The 21,487-nt window shown below is 40.4% G+C and overlaps 1 protein-coding gene across 1 annotated transcript in view; it reads left to right on the top strand.

Annotated features, from left to right (window-relative positions):
* Positions 1 to 11,834, top strand: part of LOC122810817 (tyrosine-protein phosphatase non-receptor type substrate 1-like) — a 157,620-nt gene extending 145,786 nt beyond the window's left edge. The window contains exon 3 of the mRNA XM_044082376.1: positions 11,398 to 11,834. Coding sequence (XP_043938311.1) covers positions 11,398 to 11,834 — 437 coding nt within the window. The remainder of the gene's footprint in view (positions 1 to 11,397) is intronic.
* The last annotated feature ends 9,653 nt before the right edge of the window (positions 11,835 to 21,487 follow it).

The following is a 21,487-nucleotide window of genomic DNA, read 5'->3' on the forward strand; positions in this document are numbered from 1 at the left end:
TTTAACAAGCAGAGGATTATGTCTGGGATTCAGTATACTGCATAACAGCAATGAAACCTGTGTAGCAAACATAGGATTATGTCTGGGATACAGTATACTGTATAACAGCAATGAACCCTGTGTAACAAGCACAGGATTATGTCTGGGATCTAGTATAATGCATAACAACAATGAAACCTGTGTAACAAACACAGGATTATGTCTGGGATCTAGTATACTGCAGAACAACAATGTAACCTGTGTAACAAAAGCAGGGTTATGTATGGGATCCAGTATACTGTATAACAACAATGAAACCTGTGTAACAAGCAGAGGATTATGTTTAGGATCCAATATACTGCATAACAGCAATGAAACCTGTGTAGCAAACATAGGATTATGTCTGGGATACAGTATACTGTATAACAGCAATGAACCCTTTGTAACAAGCACAGGATTATGTCTGTGATCTAGTATAATGCATAACAACAATGAAAACTGTGTAACAAGCACATGATTATGTCTGGGATCCAGTATACTGCATAACAGCAATGAAACCTGTGTAACAAACACATGATTATGTCTGGGATCTAGTATACTGCATAACAACAATGAAACCTGTGTAACAAGCACAGGATTATGTATGGGATCCAGTATACTGTATAACAACAATGAAACCTGTGTAACAAGCACAGGATTATGTCTGGGATCCAGTATACTGCATAACAGCAATGAAACCTGTGTAGCAAACATATGATTATGTCTGGGATACAGTATACTGCACTACAGCAATGAAACCTGTGTAACAAACAGGATTATGTCTGGGACCCAGTATACTGCACAACAGCAATGAAACCTGTGTAACAAGAGCAGGGTTATGTCTGGGATCAAGTATACTGCAGAACAACAATGAAACCTGTGTAACAAAAGCAGGGTTATGTCTGGGATCCAGTATACTGCATAACAGCAATGAAACCTGTGTAACAAACACAGGATTATGTCTGGGATCTAGTATACTGCAGAACAACAATGAAACCTGTGTAACAAGAGCAGGGTTATGTCTGGGATCCAGTATACTGCATAACAGCAATGAAACCTGTGTAACAAACACAGGATTATGTCTGGGATCCAGTAACAAATACATGATTATGTCTGGGTTTTTGATCACAAAACCCTTCTTATGTGTTCAAAAGATGAATGTCAAGAAATTCACCTTAAGAGCAGTGTAACAGAAGCCTGGGAGGTGCATTTTGACATGCATTTTGAGAACATATAATGAATAGCTATAATAAGAGTGATCCAATCATAATTCTTTGTAGTTCATTAAGGTTTACCTACTCCATGAACTACAGAAAAAGAGCATAGAATGGATGAGATGGTAAATTGTTTTACAGCTTTGAAAGCTGTAAAGCACTTAGCACAGCCACACAGATGGGAGGCAGAAGCAAAGTGACCATCTGATAAATGAAGTTCTTTAAAAGCTGTTAGCTTAGTCTGCCATACTTTGACTTTTCTGTGTGATAGCAAACTATATAACATAGTTTAAAGCTGTGAAAAATTGTATTGTGGTAGATGCTGTTAGGCATTAACATGAGACTAGAGATTAACTCTACTGAGAGGCACTTAATGCTTTGTACTGAATTCAGTGCCATGATTATGCTAATAGAAAGTGTGATTCATGTTTAGCAAAGAAAGCATATAATAAAGTTTGTAAGCCTCTAAATAGTTCACTACAAACAGCTAAAACCAACTATAAGCAGAATGTTTCTGAAATGAAAAAATATAAACATATTTTTCTCTTTGAAAAACACCATCAAGAGAAAAGATTCAAAACAGGACCAATTATCAATGAGGGTAATATAGTCTATGATGACCCTGATTTGGCAAATGTAGTCAATAATTACTTTTCGAACATTTAGCTGCCGACGAGTAATCTGCAAGTTGTAGACATTAGACTAGATGAAAATAATGATATTTGTTCATGTATTACAGAAGATACGGTTTAAACATTATTATTGCTTAAAATTAACTCCAATAGAATCTCTGACCATGAGTAAATTCCAGGATGCTATATTATAAAGACAGCTAAATCTGTTACTCCATCACTTATGTCTTTGTACAGTACCTTATTGTCAAACTACTGTGTCTTATGGAAATATGCCAGTGAGGTGCCTATTCTCAAAGGTAGAAAAAAAGGACTTATTAATTAATAAGACATAAATCTTACTTATTTGCCAGGTAACTATTTTCTGGTCATCTTAGAAGACAGTAAAAAGGCCCATTACTTGGCTTATACCAGCATGGCTTTACTAAATATGGTCAATTTTAGCAAACCTTGTTGATTTCTTTAAACCACATTTCATTCTAGTAGAACTCTCAGATCACAGCCAAGAAGTGAGCATAGGGGAGTCCACCTCCGCAAAGAGTCTGGTCACTAGCAGAGTCTTTCAGGGCTCTGTTCGAGTCTGTTCCTTTTTGACATCCATTCCCTTTTGGCATCTACTTCTTTCAGTACATGCTCAATGTCAGGGGCCTCTGGCTTACCAGGTTTGCAGAAAATTGTAAACTAGACACAGTGACGGAATCCTCCCAAGACACTAATATCCTCCAAGAGGAGCTGAACTAGACAAATAATGGTACCAGAGCCACAATGTAAAACTCGATGTCAAGAAATGTACATATAGTACCCTTTGGGAAGTTGAGTACCCCAGGAAACTACCTCACTGATAACACACCCCTAAGAGTAGACACAGTAGCCAGGGATTTGGGTATACATGTAGACAGCAGGCCTCTGACCATCATGTGGCTACAGTAGTAAAGAAATCATTCTATGCTGCACAACTTAAACAAATATATCACATCTAGATCCCAAAAATTCATTGTTTCACTGTATTTGGTCCCTCATCAGACCAATTCCTGAGTACAACACCCCCAATCAGTATCTGCCTAACCAGGCACATGAAACAATTGGAATGTCTACAGAGGTTCCTCACAAAAAGGATACAGGTCATCAACAACATGCCCAGTGGGGTTTGTCTCAAAGTCCTATCCCTATACTTGGTCTCCTACAGACCGCTGAGGGGTGATCTATGCCCAGCGTACAGGGCATTTTTGGATCTTGCACTGATGGATATCCTGCATATCTGCAAAATAAATAGCATCAGAGTTGCCCATTTAAGGAATTTAAACCTTGCTTGCAACATAAAGAAGGTATGTTAGTGGGACAGGTATGTGTCTCAGAGACTACCCCTTCTATGGAGCAGGCTTCCCATCTGTGTGAAGCAGAGTTCTTCTCTAACCCAATTCAAGAGTAACTTAGACCAGTGGATAGGAAATGGAAAGTTACCCCTGGCCTGGCACCTATGTCCCTAATGGACAGAGGTAGCCTGTAAATGCTTGACACCACAAGACCTAGCCTACATATAACCATTAGAATACTCTTAGGTTTCCTAAACTTGTCAAAATTTTTATTTTATTTACATTTGTTTACCGGGAAATTCCGACTGGATGCAGATCCTTTTTCAGCGGATGCCTGGGGAGAAAAGCTCCACATCATGTACATGATAAATAGAGATACAAAGTTGCAGCAATAATAAAAAACATTACAGGAGATTCTAGCCACCTTGGTTTGGAAATGGCGGCTTCAAAATAATGCACTGAGTTTCTTGTGAACTTTTTTTATTGTGAGAGATATGTGGGTGTCGTATCTAAGTTTATTGTCTATTTCCACATCGAGTAATTTTGTGTGTTCTAATGGAGAGATGATGGTATTGTATTTGGCAAGAAGGTTGAAGTGGGGGTGTTTTGGGTGGCTTTGGAAGGTTGGAACAGTAGACGTTTTGTCTTACTTGGGTTGAGTAGGAGCTGATCATTGGATAGCCAGCTTTCTACAGAAGAAAATGATTCCTATGTGATTTGTTGTAGTTCTGGCAGAGTGGGGCAGAGCAGATGAGAGTAGAGTCATCTGCGTACTGTATAAGAGATGCTTGTGTGGAGGGGAATAATGTGGGATATTTTCCATATCAAGGGAACATTGCCTTCTGTTATGGAACGGTTGATAAGAATTGAAATTGGGTAGGCTAGTGTATCAGCTGCAATTTTCAAGTATTCAGAAGGGAGGTTGTCAGCTGCGAGTTTGGTGGGTTTAAGTTTTGACAATAGTCTTTTTATGTTGGAGGTAGGTACTGAGGTGAAGAAGAAAAGTGGAGTGGGGGGTTTAGGGTTAGGAATTGGGGTGCTGTTGTAGGGAAGTGTTGTTTGTTTAGTGATGTTATAGTTTCAGTGAAGTGTTCGTTGAAGGATTCAACAATACTGCTGGAGGAGGGGGGAATGGACGGCTGGGGGGTATCAACCTTCCCTGGGTGGAGGATAGTGTTAATAGTGGACCAGAATTGCTTAGGGTTGTGGTTGGTAGAGTTTAGGGTGGATTTATAGTAGAGGGATTTGTCTAATTTTATTTGCTTTTTGGCTTTATTGCGCAATTCAAGGAATGATTGCCTATCTGAGTTATTTTTTGTTAGTCGCCAGTGCTCCCAGGCCTTATCTCTGGATTTCATTAGGGTTCTGGTGGTCTTTTGTAAAAATGCAGCATGCCTGGATCTGACTTTGGCATTTCTTACAAGAGCATGGGTTTTTAGGATGGAAAGGAAGGTACTGTTGAAGAAGTGGACAGCCTCATCTAGGTTGAGGTATTTTAGTGGTGACCAGTTAATTTTTTTGCAGGGAGGAGATGAAGGAGTTGGTGTTGAAATTGGACTTCTCCGTATTTGCCTTTGCCTTTGGGTAATGGGCTTGAGCCTGTTTGTGTGGTGCCGAATTAGGAAAGTGGGGGAGTGGTCACTAAGACTGTCAGGTAAGCAGCCTGCTAGGTAAGAGTGAGGGGCTTTGTTGATTAGGATCTAGTCAAGTAAGGTATGATTGTTAAGGTTTTTGTTGATTCAGGTAGGGGATTGGATGAGTTGAGTGAACCCATGGAGATTAAGGTGAATGGTTGGGAGATTGTTATTACAGGATAGCCAGCTGATGTTAAAGTCACCGAGAATGATGGTTTCCTGGGGTAGAGATAGAGTAGCCCAGCTCAAGAGATTTTCTAGGGGTGTAATATTTTGCCCTGGTGGGAAATAGCATCCTATGATATTGATTGTTTTGTTTGGGTTTAGTTTGAGATTGACATAAAGGATTTCTTCATTGTTGTGGTGAGGGGCAGATGTGTTCAGGAGTTGAATATTGAGATGGTGTTTAATTACCAATGCTACACCACCTCCTTTTTTGGACACTCTGTCTATGCGAAGGATGTTTTATTCAGGTAGAAGTATTTCCTCACTTCTGATGTGAGGTTTGAGCCAGGTTTCAGTTAGGAAGAGAATATCTGGGGAATATATGCTTACGCTGGCATGTAGTTCTTGGATTTTGTTGCATATCCTTCTGATGTTTAGGGACATTATAAGTAGGTCTGTTGTTTTTTTTTGTTGGCTAGGAGTTGAGTTGTGGGGGGAGGGGTTGCTTGGACTAGGGTTTGTGGTTGGGTTGGATTTGGGAGGACCAGGGTTTGGATGGATGCCTCCACTGAGGGCTAGTTTATAGAGGGTGTTTAGGATATGTTTTATATACATAGTGAATTCCTTATGGTATCATAGGGCTATTTTATTTTTGAGTGTGTTAGGTGTTTGATAATGGAGTGTGTGTATTGGGAGGATGTTTTTGGTGGCAGGGGTTGTGTAGTTATAATGAAAATGTTTGAGGGAGGGTATTGAGAGAGTACAGTGGAAGTTGTTGGGGCATGTGACTGTGGAGCCTTGGTAGGATGTAATGTGAGCTAGAACTACACAGGTTAGGATTGTTATTATATTAGGTAGTAGCATACATTTGGGATGCAATGCTAGGCTTAATAAAGCCCCTGTGAATCTATGACTCTTCAACCATACAAAACAAGCCAGTCAAATCTTCAGCTAAATGAAACTAATTAAAAACATTTCTTGCAGAGGACAAAGCCTGCTTCTTGAATAATTTGGTGGGCTTCTTCCTTGCACTATTTCTTTTAACATCATGGTCACACTCCAACTGAGATAAAAGCAAAAATAAAAATAAAAATAAATAAATAAATAAAAACAAAGTTTGAACCACTACAAACTTACAAATTGAAATCATACCGGAAGCAATTCTGTATAGGAAATAAACATGTCACAAAGTGAGACCTAGAAATCCAAGCTTTAATCTGTCCACTTTATACTTTTCCAAGTACAAGGCAACCATCAAAAGAATTTATTCTTTTTTCATATTTGTTTTATATTCTACAAAAACAATATTATATTATTATGGTTACTAAGCTGTAAGTAACCCAATCACTTGATATAAAACTGAAATCATAGAGCTAAGTTAACACCTCATTGTCTGTTGTCAGTGTACTCATTGCTTACTCTGCACCAATAAATGTGTAACAGCCTACATTCTAGGTGTTAATCTGTTATTTAAAATATAACTAGTTCATTTTAGTTATCCATACAAAAAAAGTATAACCTACAATGTAGGAGTTATTTTATTCATAAAAGTGAAATTGACTACATCGTATAGCAAAGCCTGAAGACATTGCTGATATCACTGATATTTGTGTCTGGGTATCAGAGAAGCTACATGTTCATTGTGCTGCAGTTTGTGTTTGTTGACATTGTGTGTATCATTGATATTTATGTTTGGGTATCAGAGAAGCTACATGTTCATTGTGCTGCAGTTTGTGTTTGTTGACATTGTGTGTATCACTGATATTTGTGTCTGGGTATCAGAGAAGCTACATGTTCATTGTGCTGCATTTTGGGTTTGTTGACATTGTGTGTATCATTGATATTTGTGTGCAGTTTGTGTTTGTTGACATTGTGGGTATCATTGATATTGTGTCTGGGTATCAGAGAAGCTACATGTTCATTGTGCTGCAGTTTGTGTTTGTTGACATTGTGGGTATCACTGATATTTGTGTCTGGGTATCAGAGAAGCTACATGTTCATTGTGCTGCAGTTTGTGTTTGTTGACATTGTGTATCACTGATATTTGTGTATTGGTATCAGAGAAGCTACACATTTGTTGTGCTGCAGTTAGTGTTTGTTGACATTGTGGATATCACTGTTATTTGTGTCTGGGTATCAGAGAAGCTACATGTTGATTGTGCAGCAGTTTGTGTTTGTTGACATTGTGTGCATCATTGATATTTGTGTCTGGGTATCAGAGAAGCTACATGTTCATTGTGCTGCAGTTTGTGTTTGTTGACATTGTGGGGTTCACTGATATTTATGTCTCGGTATCAGAGAAGTTACATGTTCATTGTGTGCAGTTTGTGTTTGTTGACATTGTGGATATCACTGCTACTTGTGTCTGGGTATCAGAGAAGCTACATGTTCATTGTGCAGCAGTTTGTGTTTGTTGACATTGTGTATATCATTGATATTTGTGTCTGGGTATCAGAGAAGCTACATGTTCATTGTGCTGCAGTTTGCGTTTCTTGACATTTTGGGGTTCACTGATATTTATATCTGGGTATCAGAGAAGCTACATGTTCATTGTGCTGCAGTTTGTGTTTGTTGACATTGTGGGGTTCACTGATATTTATGTCTGGGTATCAGAGAAGCTACAAGATTCATTGTGTGCAGTTTGTGTTTGTTGACATTGTGGTTATCACTGATATTTGTGTCTGGGTATCATAGAAGCTACTTGTTCATTTTGTGCAGTTTGTGTTTGTTGACATTGTGGATATCACTGATATTTATGTCTGGGTATCATAGAAGCTACTTGTTCATTTTGTGCAGTTTGTGTTTGTTGACATTGTGGATATCACTGATATTTATGTCTGGGTATCAGAGAAGCTACATGTTCATTGTGCTGCAGTTTGTGTTTGTTGACATTGTGTGTATCATTGATATTTGTGTCTGGGTATCAGAGAAGCTACATGTTCATTGTGCTGCAGTTTGTGTTTGTTGACATTGTGGATGTCACTGATATTTATGTCTGGGTATCAGAGAAGCTACATGTTCATTGTGCTGCAGTTTGTGTTTGTTGACATTGTGGGGTTCACTGATATTTATGTCTGGGTATCAGAGAAGCTACATGTTCATTGTGTGCAGTTTGTGTTTGTTGACATTGTGGTTATCACTGATATTTGTGTCTGGGTATCAGAGAAGCTACATGTTCATTTTGTGCAGTTTGTGTTTGTTGACATTGTGGATATCACTGATATTTGTGTCTGGGTATCAGAGAAGCTACATGTTCATTGTGTGCAGTTTGTGTTTGTTGACATTGTGGGTATCACTGATATTTGTGTCTGGGTATCAGAGAAGCTACATGTTCATTGTGCTGCAGTTTGTGTTTGTTGACATTGTGGATGTCACTGATATTTGTGTCTGGGTATCAGAGAAGCTACATGTTCATTGTGCTCAGTTTGTGTTTGTTGACATTGTGGGTATCATTGATATTTGTGTCTGGGTATCAGAGAAGCTACATGTTCATTGTGCTGCAGTTTGTGTTTGTTGACATTGTGGATATCACTGATATTTGTGTCTGGGTATCAGAGAAGCTACACATTCATTGTGCTGCAGTTTGTGTTTGTTGACATTGTGGATATCACTGATATTTGTGTCTGGGTATCAGAGAAGCTACATGTTCATTGTGTGCAGTTTGTGTTTGTTGACATTGTGGATATCACTGATATTTGTGTCTGGGTATCAGAGAAGCTACATGTTCATTGTGCTGCAGTTTGTGTTTGTTGACATTGTGTGTATCATTGATATTTGTGTCTGGGTATCAGAGAAGCTACATGTTCATTGTGCTGCAGTTTGTGTTTGTTGACATTGTGTGTATCACTGATATTTGTGTCTGGGTATCAGAGAAGCTACATGTTCATTGTGCTGCAGTTTGTGTTTGTTGACATTGTGGATGTCAGTGATATTTGTGTCTGGGTATCAGAGAAGCTACATGTTCATTGTGCTGCAGTTTGTGTTTGTTGACATGTGTATCATTGATATTTGTGTCTGGGTATCAGAGAAGCTACATGTTCATTGTGTGCAGTTTGTGTTTGTTGACATTGTGGGTATCACTGATATTTGTGTCTGGGTATCAGAGAAGCTACATGTTCATTGTGCTGCAGTTTGTGTTTGTTGACATTGTGTATATCATTGATATTTGTGTCTGGGTATCAGAGAAGCTACATGTTCATTGTGCTGCAGTTTGTGTTTGTTGACATTGTGGGGTTCACTGATATTTGTGTCTGGGTATCAGAGAAGCTACATGTTCATTGTGTGCAGTTTGTGTTTGTTGACATTGTGGATATCACTGATATTTTTGTCTGGGTATCAGAGAAGCTACACATTCGTTGTGCTGCAGTTAGTGTTTGTTGACATTGTGGATATCACTGTTATTTGTGTCTGGGTATCAGAAAAGCTACATGTTCATTGTGCTAAAGGTTGTGTTTTTTGACATTGTGTGTATCATTGATATTTGTGTCTGGGTATCAGAGAAGCTACATGTTCATTGTGCTCAGTTTTTTGTTGACATTGTGGGTATCAGTGATATTTGTGTCTTGGTATCAGAGAAGCTACATGTTCATTGTGCAGCAGTTTGTGTTTGTTGACATTGTGTGCATCATTGATATTTGTGTCTGGGTATCAGAGAAGCTACATGTTCATTGTGTGCAGTTTGTGTTTGTTGACATTGTGGTTATCACTATTTGTGTCTGGGTATCAGAGAAACTACATCTTCATTGTGCTGCAGTTTGTGTTTGTTGACACTGTCGATCCCATTGATATTTGTGTCTGGGTATCAGAGAAGCTACATGTTCATTTTGTTGCAGTTTGTGTTTGTTGACATTGTGTGTATCATTGATATTTATGTTTGTGTATAAGAGAAGCTACATGTTCATTGTGCTGCAGGTTCTGTTTGTTGACATTGTATGTATCAGTGATATTTGTGTCTGGGTATCAGAGAAGCTACATGTTCATTGTGCTGCAGTTTGTGTTTGTTGACATTGTGTGTATCATTGATATTTGTGTCTGGGTATCAGAGAAGCTACATGTTCATTGTGCTGGATTTAATTTTTAGATATACAGTGTATATAGTTATAAAATATTTTATGCACTGTTCTAAATGCTGTTAATTTTTTTAACATTTTGAGTAACCCTTTCAAAAAGTGATTTTTATCTAAGTGATAACAGTGTGAAATTTATCATGTGTTTCATTTATGTTATTACTCCATAACTGACTGTTATTTGCACACGCATTTACAGAGGAAGTAGTACAGGACTGATAGGAGGTCACAGGTCATATGGGTGTGTGGGATAGTCCTGATGTACAACTATTCAGACATATGCTTCTTCTTTCGGCTTTTTCCCGGTTAGGGGTCGCCACAGTGGATCACCGTCCGCTCATGATTGGCAGTGGAATTTTACAGTTTTGAGTTGCCAGCCCAGCGCCCACCCTTCCACAGAAGGCACACACATGCACGCACTCACACCTAGGGCTAATTTAGTGTGTCCAATCTGCCTACAGCATGTTTTTGGGATGTGGGAGGAAAGCTGAGCAACCGGAGGAAACCCACGCGACCACAGGGAGGACATGCAGACTCCGCACAGAAGGCACCCCAGCCGAGGATCGCTAATTATGATTATTTCTGAATTACATTAAACCCATGATTACAACTCAGCCGTCCCACCAAGGTCATCATAGAGCTGATTGAAGCACCCACATTTGCAGTGCTTCATATCATTTTCCCAGACTTGTCCTCCGTGGTATTGTTTTTCTAATTAAATACATGGCATGTTTGTAACTCTTACCACTATCCGGCAATACAGCTTAGAAAGTTCCAGCTGCTGGTATGTATGTTTTCAGGTCCACTTTCAAATATCAAAATTCCACAACTTTGAACCTCTAAATACCGAAGCCCAGAGGATCGAAGTTTTGGAATCTCAAAACGAAAAAATAATCTAAAATGATAAAACAGCAGAAGTCACATTTTTGCACCCACACCCCCTGCTACTTAAATATACCAACTCTGAGATCGCACTACAGTGAAGAGAATAGTAAAGTTCCCGTTACGCACTGTACGGCGATCTCCATTGGCAAGTTTCAAGATTCTAAAACTTCGATCCTCTGGGCTTTGATATTTAGAGGTTTGAAGTTGTGGAATTTCAATATTTGAAAGTGGACCCATGTTTCCCAATTATACATCACACCATTAAGATATAAATCTATTCAGTTTTGATGATTGATGACTGAGGGTTGTTATACTCTGTATTTAAAGTGTGAATAGATGTATAACATTATATTATTTAGTTCATTACCATATTTGACTATCCACAATAAATAATGTTGTCATAACACTGTAGTAAGTGACTTTGTTGTTTGTATTTTGAACACTAATTCTTATCTTCTCATTTCTTTAAGGAAAACCTTCCCCTCCATCAATTTCTGGGCCAACTGAGAGAGTCCTGCTTCATACAAATGTAACATTAAGCTGTAGAGCTGTACGATTTTACCCACCAGAGGTCAATGTTACATGGTGGGAGAATGAGATTGAACTCCTGGGATCCAAATCAGAAGTCAGTTCAGATAATGGAAGTATGGCATACCAAGTACAAAGCAACATCACTGTTGTAGCAAGAATAAACACATCTGTCACCTGCAAAATTAATCACGCACTGTTAGACCAACCTATAAATTCAACCTTCAAAATAAACAATATTGTGAAAGGTAAGCTCTGTATTCTAAGCTGGTATTATAGATACTCAGAAAATAGACTTCATGAAAATGTACACATGAACATACAGATCTATGTATTTACTTTCATGGACACTGCAAAAGGACATGCTCATGCTGTGTGACCAACATCCAGTCAACTCTAAACCTTATGGCTAGATGATTGCTTTGATAGGTGAAAAGAGTGCTGTACCATGGTGTAGAGGGATAAAGCCCTTGATAAGTGAAAAGAGTGCTGTACCATGGTGCAGAGGGATAAAGCCCTTGATAAGTGAAAAAAGTGCTGTATCATGGTGTAGAGGGATAAAGCCCTTGCTGTAGCCCAGGAACCCTGGTTCTATTAGTGGTTTGGGTACTTGAGGAGTGGTAAGAAAAGGATGAGCATGTCGATGGGGGATGGGGGCCATGACACCCCTCATGTAAAATCCTTGGTGGAGGCTGGGAATACATAAGTAGGCATTGATCTACCTGGGAATAGGCTGGGGACATTAGGTCACTTGCCGTGTAGGCAGAACAATATGCCACAGGACAATATGCCACATGTTGCCACATCATTTAACATTTGCTGATTGGAAACACAGGTGTGCAAAAAGGGAAAATGGAAAGCTAGGGCTTAAAGCCAACACCCCCTGGCAGCAATGTAACACTGCAACAGGACACTTTGATCTCCTCACTGGCACAGAGCATGATCACAGTAAGTCTTGGTGAGGCCTACAGAGTCTAGTATAACCAGTGGGTGGGGAGAGGAACTGGTGTCAGCTGATAGTTGCATAGCAAAATATAGTGCAAAAAAGAGGAAGAGGGACAGAGAGAACATACATCCGAGTGGCAGTCTGAAGATGACGACAACTATAACCCCTACATAAATTTTCATGAAGACTTAGTTGGGTGGTACAGTCTTTAGCATTGCTTCTTTATGGTGTTTCATTCCCCATTTCTCAACTGGATTGTCTGTTCAATGGAGTCTACACCTTCTCCCTATCACCATGTAAGTTTTTTTTTTTTCTGTTCACATCAATTTCTTTCCACATCCCAAAAGTGTGCCATAAGTGAATTAGCATGAATCCAAATTACTTCTAGGAATGCAGTCCATGTGTGAGTGAGTTTGTATGTGCTTGTGTGTGTGTGTGTGTGTGTGTGTGTGTGTGTGTGTGTGTGTGTGTGTGTGTGTGTGTGTGTGTGTGTGTGTGTGTGTGTGTGTGTGTGTGTGTGTGTGTGTGTGTGTGTGTGTGTGTGTGTGTCATTGTATAACAGTCTGGGACCCCATTCAGGGTTAGAATTCCTACTCTGTATTCACAGAGTACTCGGATAGGTTCTGACTCCTTCATCACCCTGAAATGGGTTAAGTGGGTTGCTGGAGAATGAATACTTTAACGTGTATTAGCTGGGACAACATAATCAGTTTTATCTCTATATCACAGGGGTATTTGAGATGGGCATTAACATATTTGTGACACAGTATGTTATAAGAGTTGATCACCAGACCTAAACAGATTACAGAGTTTTACTTAGTACTATATGATGTTTTACTGAGTCCTCTATCTAAAGAATTTCTAAAGAATGTACTTACATATGCCAGAGCAAGGAACCGATGAAGATCACTGTAGAACAGAAAATTGAAATGCATGCAGATGAGAGATGACACCATGCAATTCAGACTTTAAAGGTTGTATAGATTACATGCTATGATATATTCTTTATTTTATTTTTTCCTTTTGTTGAGAAGCATGCATGCAGGATTCCAGGTATATCTAATGATGTCCATTTTCCTTTTCTCATTCACTTGTGTTTGTAAAGTCAAATGTGCAGAATGAAATAAATCACTGTCAGAGTAACTCAGACTTCAAAGTATGTTAATGCACATTGATTGCTTTATGACAACAGAAAGGCACGTCTAGTAAGGAGCTATCAAAAATCCTCTCTATATTTCTAGAACAGAGTATTCATGCATCACGAAATGGACCCAATAAAGCCTATGATTTGTTATTGTATCGAAAGTAAAGCAAATAAACATGAGGTTTACTGTTACAGGATTTGTATTTTTTGCAACACTGCAGAAAATTAGCTAATATTTTTTAAGTCTTATTGAAGAGATCTTCCATCTCTTACTATAGTTGATGTAAATAAATAAAATTTAAATTCCATGTACAGTATTACTTCAAAGTTATCAAAAAGGCAGGAAGTATACCTCCTGCTTAAAATGTACATGAAAAATATGCATTTACCACTGCTGAGGTAGTTTAAAGAGATGCTGTTGTGATGTGCCAATAGTGAAATAATTCAGTTAATTCTCATATATCTGTAACAAACAAATGACATTGGTCAACGACTGCATGACATCATGTGTTTTATAGATATGTGTAGTGAATTTCACCACTGGGGACCAAATGTTCTCTTACAATCAGTCACAGGGACCAAATGTCCTCTTACAAGCAGTCATGGGAACCAAATGTTCCCTTACAATCAATCAGTCATGGAGACCAAATGTCCTCTTACAATCAGTCATGGAGACCAAATATCCTCTTACAATCAATCATGGAAACCAAATGACCTCTTACAGTTAGTCATGGAGACCAAATGTCCTCTTACAATCAGTCATGGGAACCAAATGTCCTTTTACAATCAATCAGTCATGGAGACCAAATGTCCTGTTAAAATCAGTCATGGAGACCAAATATCCTCTTACAATCAATCATGGAAACCAAATGACCTCTTACAATTAGTCACGGAGACCAAATGTCCTCTTACAATCAATCATGGGAACCAAATGTCCTTTTACAATCAGTCAGTCATGGAGACCAAATGTCCTGTTAAAATCAGTCATGGAGACCAATGTTCGCTTACAAGCAATCAGTCATGGAGACCAAATGTCCTCTTACAATCAGTCATGGAGACCAAATGTCCTCTTACAATCAGTCAGTCATGGAGACCAAATGTCCTCTTACAATCAGTCATGGAGACCAAATGTCCTCTTACAATCAGTCATGGAGACCAAATGTCCTCTTACAATCAGTCATGGAGACCAAATGTCCTCTTACAATCAGTCATGGAGACCAAATGTCCTCTTACAATCAGTCAGTCATGGAGACCAAATGTCCTCTTACAATCAGTCATGGAGACCAAATGTCCTCTTACAATCAGTCATGGAGACCAAATGTCCTCTTACAATCAGTCATGGAGACCAAATGTCCTCTTACAATCAGACATGGAGACCAAATGTCCTCTTACAATCAGTCATGGAGACCTTCACCATTGGAAACTGCATATCCTCTTGCTCTTGCAGACAGGCATGTAGATTCCATGTTACTGTTGTCAGCTAATGGAGTCTGTGGTCTAGTGTATCACCAGACAGCTGTAAATAATCATTAGACTTTCAGACCACGACTCTTTGCTCCAAAGGTCACAGATGTGAATAGATTCTCTTTACTCAGTCAAGGCAGTTTTGATCATGTGTTGCTTAGTATTTTTTTTAACCTGAGTGTTGATGTTTGGTCTAAACTCAAAGGTTAATTTCTCTGCTTTTTCATGTGCTTCTGGGCATGTATTTGGTTGGTTTTATGTTTATCCCTGAAAAGGGCTGTGTGTGTGTGTGTGTGTGTGTGTGTGTGTGTGTGTGTGTGTGTGTGTGTGTGTGTGTGTTCTATTTTTCAGTTTTCTTTGGCACAACAGGATCACTGTTTTCTAAGTTTCTTTTACCCACACTGCGGCATGGGGTGCTTTGCTAAGTTTATTTTACCTACAATACTGTGTGACCATGTAGTTAGTAGGTATAGGTAATAGTGCTTTGTTAACTTTCTTTTACCCACAATGCTGTGTGACAATGGAATTAGTAAGTATAGGTAATGGGGCATGGGGAGCTTTGTTAAATTTCTTTTACTCACAATGCTGTGTGACCATGGAGTTAGCAAGTATAGGCAATGAGGCATGGGGAGCTTGGTTAAGTTTCTTTTTCCCATACTGCTCTGTGACCACGGAGTTAGTAACTATAGGTTAATGGGGCATGGGGAGCTTTGTCTTCTCACATGGGGATGTATGCAGGGGGATAACTCCTACCAAAGCACTGTATTTAGTATTTAACCTTGAGCATAGAGGATGTAATCTCTGCTACTCTACTTAAAACCAAAGCTTCCCAGATCTTACTATTGATAAAACCACATTCCTTCTTTCTGCCTTCAACTCAGGCCCACATAACTGCTTCTGAAAAGAAGCCATAAATTCAATTTTTCAAGTTCTACAATACTAACAGTGGAACAGATACAAATAAATGTGTAAATCTGTCAGAAATTCCACTCAGATTCAGCATTGTTAATTTGACTGTTCCATTCAATATATAGTGACTGCTTATCAGTGACCACCATACAAAAAACATTACAAGTCAATATGATATAGTTGTTCAGCTGTGTTACTTGACAATCAAGTGCATGGATGCACCTGATTACTTCTGTCTGTGGTTGTATGCATGGATGATTACTTCTGTCTGTGGTTGTATGCATGGATGATTACTTCTGGCTGTGGTTGTATGCATGGATGATTACTTCTGTCTGTGGTTGTATGCATGGATGCACCTGATTACTTCTGTCTGTGGTTGTATGCATGGATGATTACTTCTGTCTGTGGTTGTATGCATGGATGATTACTTCTGTCTGTGGTTGTATGCATGGATGATTACTTCTGTCTGTGGTTGTATGCATGGATGATTACTTCTGTCTGTGGTTGTATGCCTATAAATGCCTGACCATGGTCTGCAATGTCAGCTACAATTCACACGTTTTTGTTTATACATACCTCTCAATATCTTGGCACAAGAAATCTGGACAAAGCCTAAAATAATGGTGGGGCAAAGGTCCAAAAATAGGGACAGATTTTAAATATTACTCTTATAAACTTAAAAAGTTGATAGAATAACACAGTCTGTGTTAGTACACATTTTCCAAAGGAAATGAAGTCTGAAACTCAAATGCAGGTTGCTCTTTCAAGATTTCAATCCTCAGTGATTTGCCAGAAAACCAGAAATTTATGAGAAACAGGCAAAAATATTGACATTCTAGATCTCAAACCAATTGTCTTTTGCTGCACTGCCCTTCCATCTTGTCTCCATATGATGTCCAGTCATCCTCTATAGCATCATGCAATTCTTAGTTCATGTTTGGCACCCCCTCCCACCATTAGCATGGGTCCTTGGCATAGGCCGGGTCCACAACCCACTTATCAACATGACTGAATCACTTAGAGCCATATTTTATACCATCAAGTGGCTAGCCCTGCCATGGTGCACAGCCTGTGATCTATGTTCACCTATCTTGGGGATACTGCACACCACAACTCCATTCATCGGTGAGTTTGAGATGGAAACACTCAGCATGTTTTTTGGAGGTGGGAAGAACCCCCACAGAAGCACAGGGAGAACATGCAAACTCCAAACAGACATTGGCCAGAGGTGAGGATTGAACCTAGTACCTTGTGTATGGGAGGAGAAAAAACCTTAACCATTATGCCATCTGATCTCCATGAAGAATCAAACTCTGTACCTTATATCTGTAAGGCAAAAACCTTAACCATTATATCAACTCCTAGCCCCACTCCTTGTGTTTGCTGCCAAAACTTGCAATTTTGACAGAATTATGAAATGATAATTTCAGAGGTGTTTTTATAGGTTCATAGGTAGGTACTAGGCTATCTGCCAAGGACATTTATAACCCTAGCCAGAGTGTGTCAGCTTTCACCACCCCATTGATTAATTAACTGATCCTCTGTCAAGCAGAGCCAATGAAGTGATCCCAGGGGTGTATTTTATGTTACCCATCCACTCGTCAAGGTTTCTCTTGAAGAGTGTTAGTGAGGGACTCTGCCTGATGTAATTTGGAATTTTGTTCCAAAACATGGGGAGTCTCTGTGACAGGAATCTATCCCTCCAACATGTTCTGTTTATTGTTGTGGAGAGGGTTAGCTCACTAGAGCGCGTGGCTCGCAGTGACTTGGATTTCTTTAGGTGGAGCATGTCCATCAATTCTGAGTTGGACATGGCTTTGTAAGTCAGACAGAGATCACCTCTGAGTAAGCAATATGCCACTGAGTACAGCCGGAGTTTTTTTCAATCGGGCTGCATAGGACATATGTTTGAGACCAGTAATCCTCTTGGTGAGGTACTTTTGTGGTCTTTCCAGCTGTTGGAAGTGTCTTGTGAGGTACATCCCAAATGGGGCATTGTACTCTATGATGGGTCTAACGAGTGACGAGTAGCGGGGCACTGTAACCTCTTTATTTCTAGATGCGAACCCTTTAGTAATTAGATGGGCCACATAGAAGGATTTCCTAACTACTTTGGCAATATGATTGTCAAAGGAAAGATTACTATCTACCTGGGTCCCCAGATCTCTTATTACCTCTTCTGTATTAAGGCGGCTGCCACCTATGTGGTAATTCGTGGGTGTTTTGTTTTTCCCAAATGGGATGACTATGCATTTTTTGGCATTTAGCTTGAGGCCATGACTTTGACACCAGGTGTCCATCTCAGTAAGGCCCTTATGGAGGATGTCCATGTCAGCCAGAGAATCAATTATGGCTCCCAGTTTGCAGTCATCGGCGAACATGGTTAGCCATAGTCCTCCTGTGTATGCCTGTACTTCTGAGAAGTATATACCGAACAGTAGGGGTCCCAGGACCGAGCCTTGCAGGACACCACTTGTAACTGGTTTAGAGTCGGACCTGGAGCCCGCTATTCTTACCGTGTGAGTTCTGTCTGTAAGCCAGTTGGCAACCTATCTCATGACGTAGGGGTTTATGTTCAGGCTGGTGAGTTTTTCTGTAATACCCGAGTGGGGAATAACGTCAAAAGCCTTGGTGAGGTCAAGGTAGGCTGTGTGAACAACCTTTCCCTCATCTATGGCCTTGGCGACTGTCTTGAAGAAGTCAACCAGGTTTAGTAGGCATGATCTGCCCTTAACAAAGCCAAACTGGGTCAGGTCAAGTGCTTGGAGGTTCCCAATGTTTTTGTTAATAAGTTCCATGATTATGCGCTCCATAGCCTTGCAGACCAGGCTAGTCAGGCTTATGGGGCAATAGTTACCATGGTCAGTTGTGGCCCCTCCTTTGTGGATAGGAATAACCATTGCTGTGTGCCATTTTATGGGCATGTAGCCTGTGGAGAGGCTGAGGTTGAACAGCGTGTTTAGATGGGGGTGTTAGTTCGTTCTGTAGTTCATGCAAGATGCAGCCTGGGACACCATCTGGTCCTATTGATGCTGTGTTTTTGGCTTTTGAAAGGGCTGTTTTCACTTGTGCGTCTGTGATTTTTGGGACACTCCACTTTTCCGGTATTGTTGTGGGCCCTTTTGGAGGTGAGAGGGGGGTGAAGTTTGCACTGAATCTATCTGCCAGGATGTTGGCAATATCAGTAGGTTCAGTATATTTTGTGCTATTTTTCACTAGTTCAGTGCATATCTGCGAGTTGCCACTTAGATTCTTAACATACCTAAAGAAGGCTTTGTGGTTATCTTTTGAATCCTTGACCATTTTTCTTTCGAAGTTAGCCTTGGATGATTTCATGAGGGACCTCATTTTCTTACTGATACTGATCAGGGATGTCTTTCCTTCTTGGGATTTGCTTTTTTTCTGAACTAGTTTCCTCCTTCTATTGTATAGCCTGTTTATTGCAGGGGTCCACCAAACTGGTTTCCTTCTCTTAGAGGAGTGAGTCTTGGATTTGCTAGGGATGGCACGATCCATGCATCCTTGTAGGTGCTCATAGAGTGCATCCTTTAGCGTGGGGGCTGTGAAACTTACCACCTCTGTCTTAAGTAAGGTGAAGTTTGCTTTAGAAAAGTTTTTTACTGTGGTTTCCTTAGGTGGGGATTGTGGTGGGGTGTGGACATCCAGAGTGATTAGTTTATGGTCTGATCTAACCAGTGACGGGTTGACCTCCGGTGTGGAGCACCTGTCGCCCATGTTGGTGATGACCAGGTCCAATATGTTTTCACCTCTGGTAGAGGAGTTTACCAACTGATCCAGGGTGTTTGAGTTGATGAATTCCAGGAAGCACTCGGCCTGGGAATTTGTACTCGAGTTGTTTTCCCAGTGAATGGTAGGGTAATTGAAATCGCCCAATATCAGGGGGTTCGGTAGGACCTTCATGTTTTCCAGTGTCTCCAGAAAGGTGGAGTGGTGGTCCTGGGTCATGGAGGGTGATCTGTAGCAGGCCACAATTTGCATTGCAGATTTGCTCGATGTTAGTTGCACATGGATGATCTCAGAGGTATCATGCTGTGCCACTAACCTGGAGGTGTATGTATCCTTGATGAATATGGATACACCCCCTCCTTTTGTGTTTCGGTCCATGTTCTGTGGCCGAAATGTGTGGTATGAGTTGTAGCCCAGTAGTGCTGGGGTGCTCTTTGGAGCCTTGAACCAGGTTTCAGTTACTGCACAGATGTCGACGTTCTCCATACTGAGGAGTGCTTCGAGCGCATGCATTTTGAGATTTAAACTCCTGGCGTTGAGTAGCATAACCCTCAGTTTTTTGTTAATTGTGCTGTTTACAGAGGTGGGTTTGACTTTTGAGCCTTGCCTAAAAAAGGCACTATGGGGGCAGCAATAGCCTTGGCCAGTATTCAAAAGCCTAGGGGTGACAGGTGCAAGCCATCTCTTGCGAAGCAACACGGCTTGTCGAGCATGTCATCCCAGGCTGACAGACACTGGATCCCCTTTAAATGACACCAGAAGCTTAGCCAATTGTTGAAATTGATCATTTTTTTCTTTATACTGAGGTATCATTCTTGGTGAGGGCAGGATGCTACTCAGGGTCATACCAGCCTGGGCTACATGATCAGAGAGCTCTTCCATGTCTCTTTTCATGTAGTCCAGCGAGGTGCATCTCAGGTCATTCACACCAACATGAACAATGACAGAGTCATATTTGTACTTGTTCTGGAGTGACATGAGTGCTTGTGTTATGTGGCAGATTCTGGCTCCCAACAGGCAGCTAACAGTAACCTTCTGCTTGTCCAGCCTAGTGAGTGGGACGTCAGTGTGCCTGACTATAGAGTCACCTATTACTAGTGTGTTAGGTATGTTATTTCGCCTTAAGGGCTGTGATTGGGCGGCACACTGATTTTGTGTTTTATGTGTTGTCTGGTTTGTGACAGGAAGTGCACGTTGTTTGGGTGTCTGCTTTGGAGGTCTCTGATGCTTTTGCAGGTTTTTATTTAGAGCCTCCGAGTATGATTTTATGTATTTATGTGTATTTTTTGCCAGTGCTGTTTTAGTAGGCCTGTGTGCGGCTGGAGTTGTGGTGCAAGTGTTAACCTTCTCCTCTTCACTGTGTGTTCCAGTCTTGGGTGGAGACAGCTTAGCTTCCAGTTTGGCTGTATAATTGCATCTCTCCATATGTTAGTGTTTTGTGATAGGAGGAGAGGGTTGTCTGTGTACATGAGGCAGTTGTAACATTGCCTCAGGATACCCAGATTCACTAGCTGGACTGGAGAGTGCACCTGAAGTTGCCCTTTAGTCATGCCTGAATAGTAGGGTGAGCTGCTTAGTCGCTTGCTTGGTGAGGGGTGAATAAAGAGCCTTGCCCTGCTGGGCAATCATTGTCAGGGTATATTAGTGCTTGCTATTAGGTCTGAGCAAGTGCTGGGCTGTAAGATGCTTTTTGAGTGCTTAGGTTGAGAGTTAGACTAGTTTCAAGGGAAAAACTGAAGAGGAGACTTAGTGGAGCCGGGAATAATTTAACCATAGCTAACTGGCACTGCCCGGTGCACAAAACCATGCAAACGCAGTTTTT

This window comes from Protopterus annectens, chromosome 9.part0 (genome assembly GCF_019279795.1).
Source record: "Protopterus annectens isolate FY-2018-M chromosome 9.part0, PAN1.0, whole genome shotgun sequence".
NCBI lineage: Eukaryota > Metazoa > Chordata > Ceratodontiformes > Protopteridae > Protopterus > Protopterus annectens.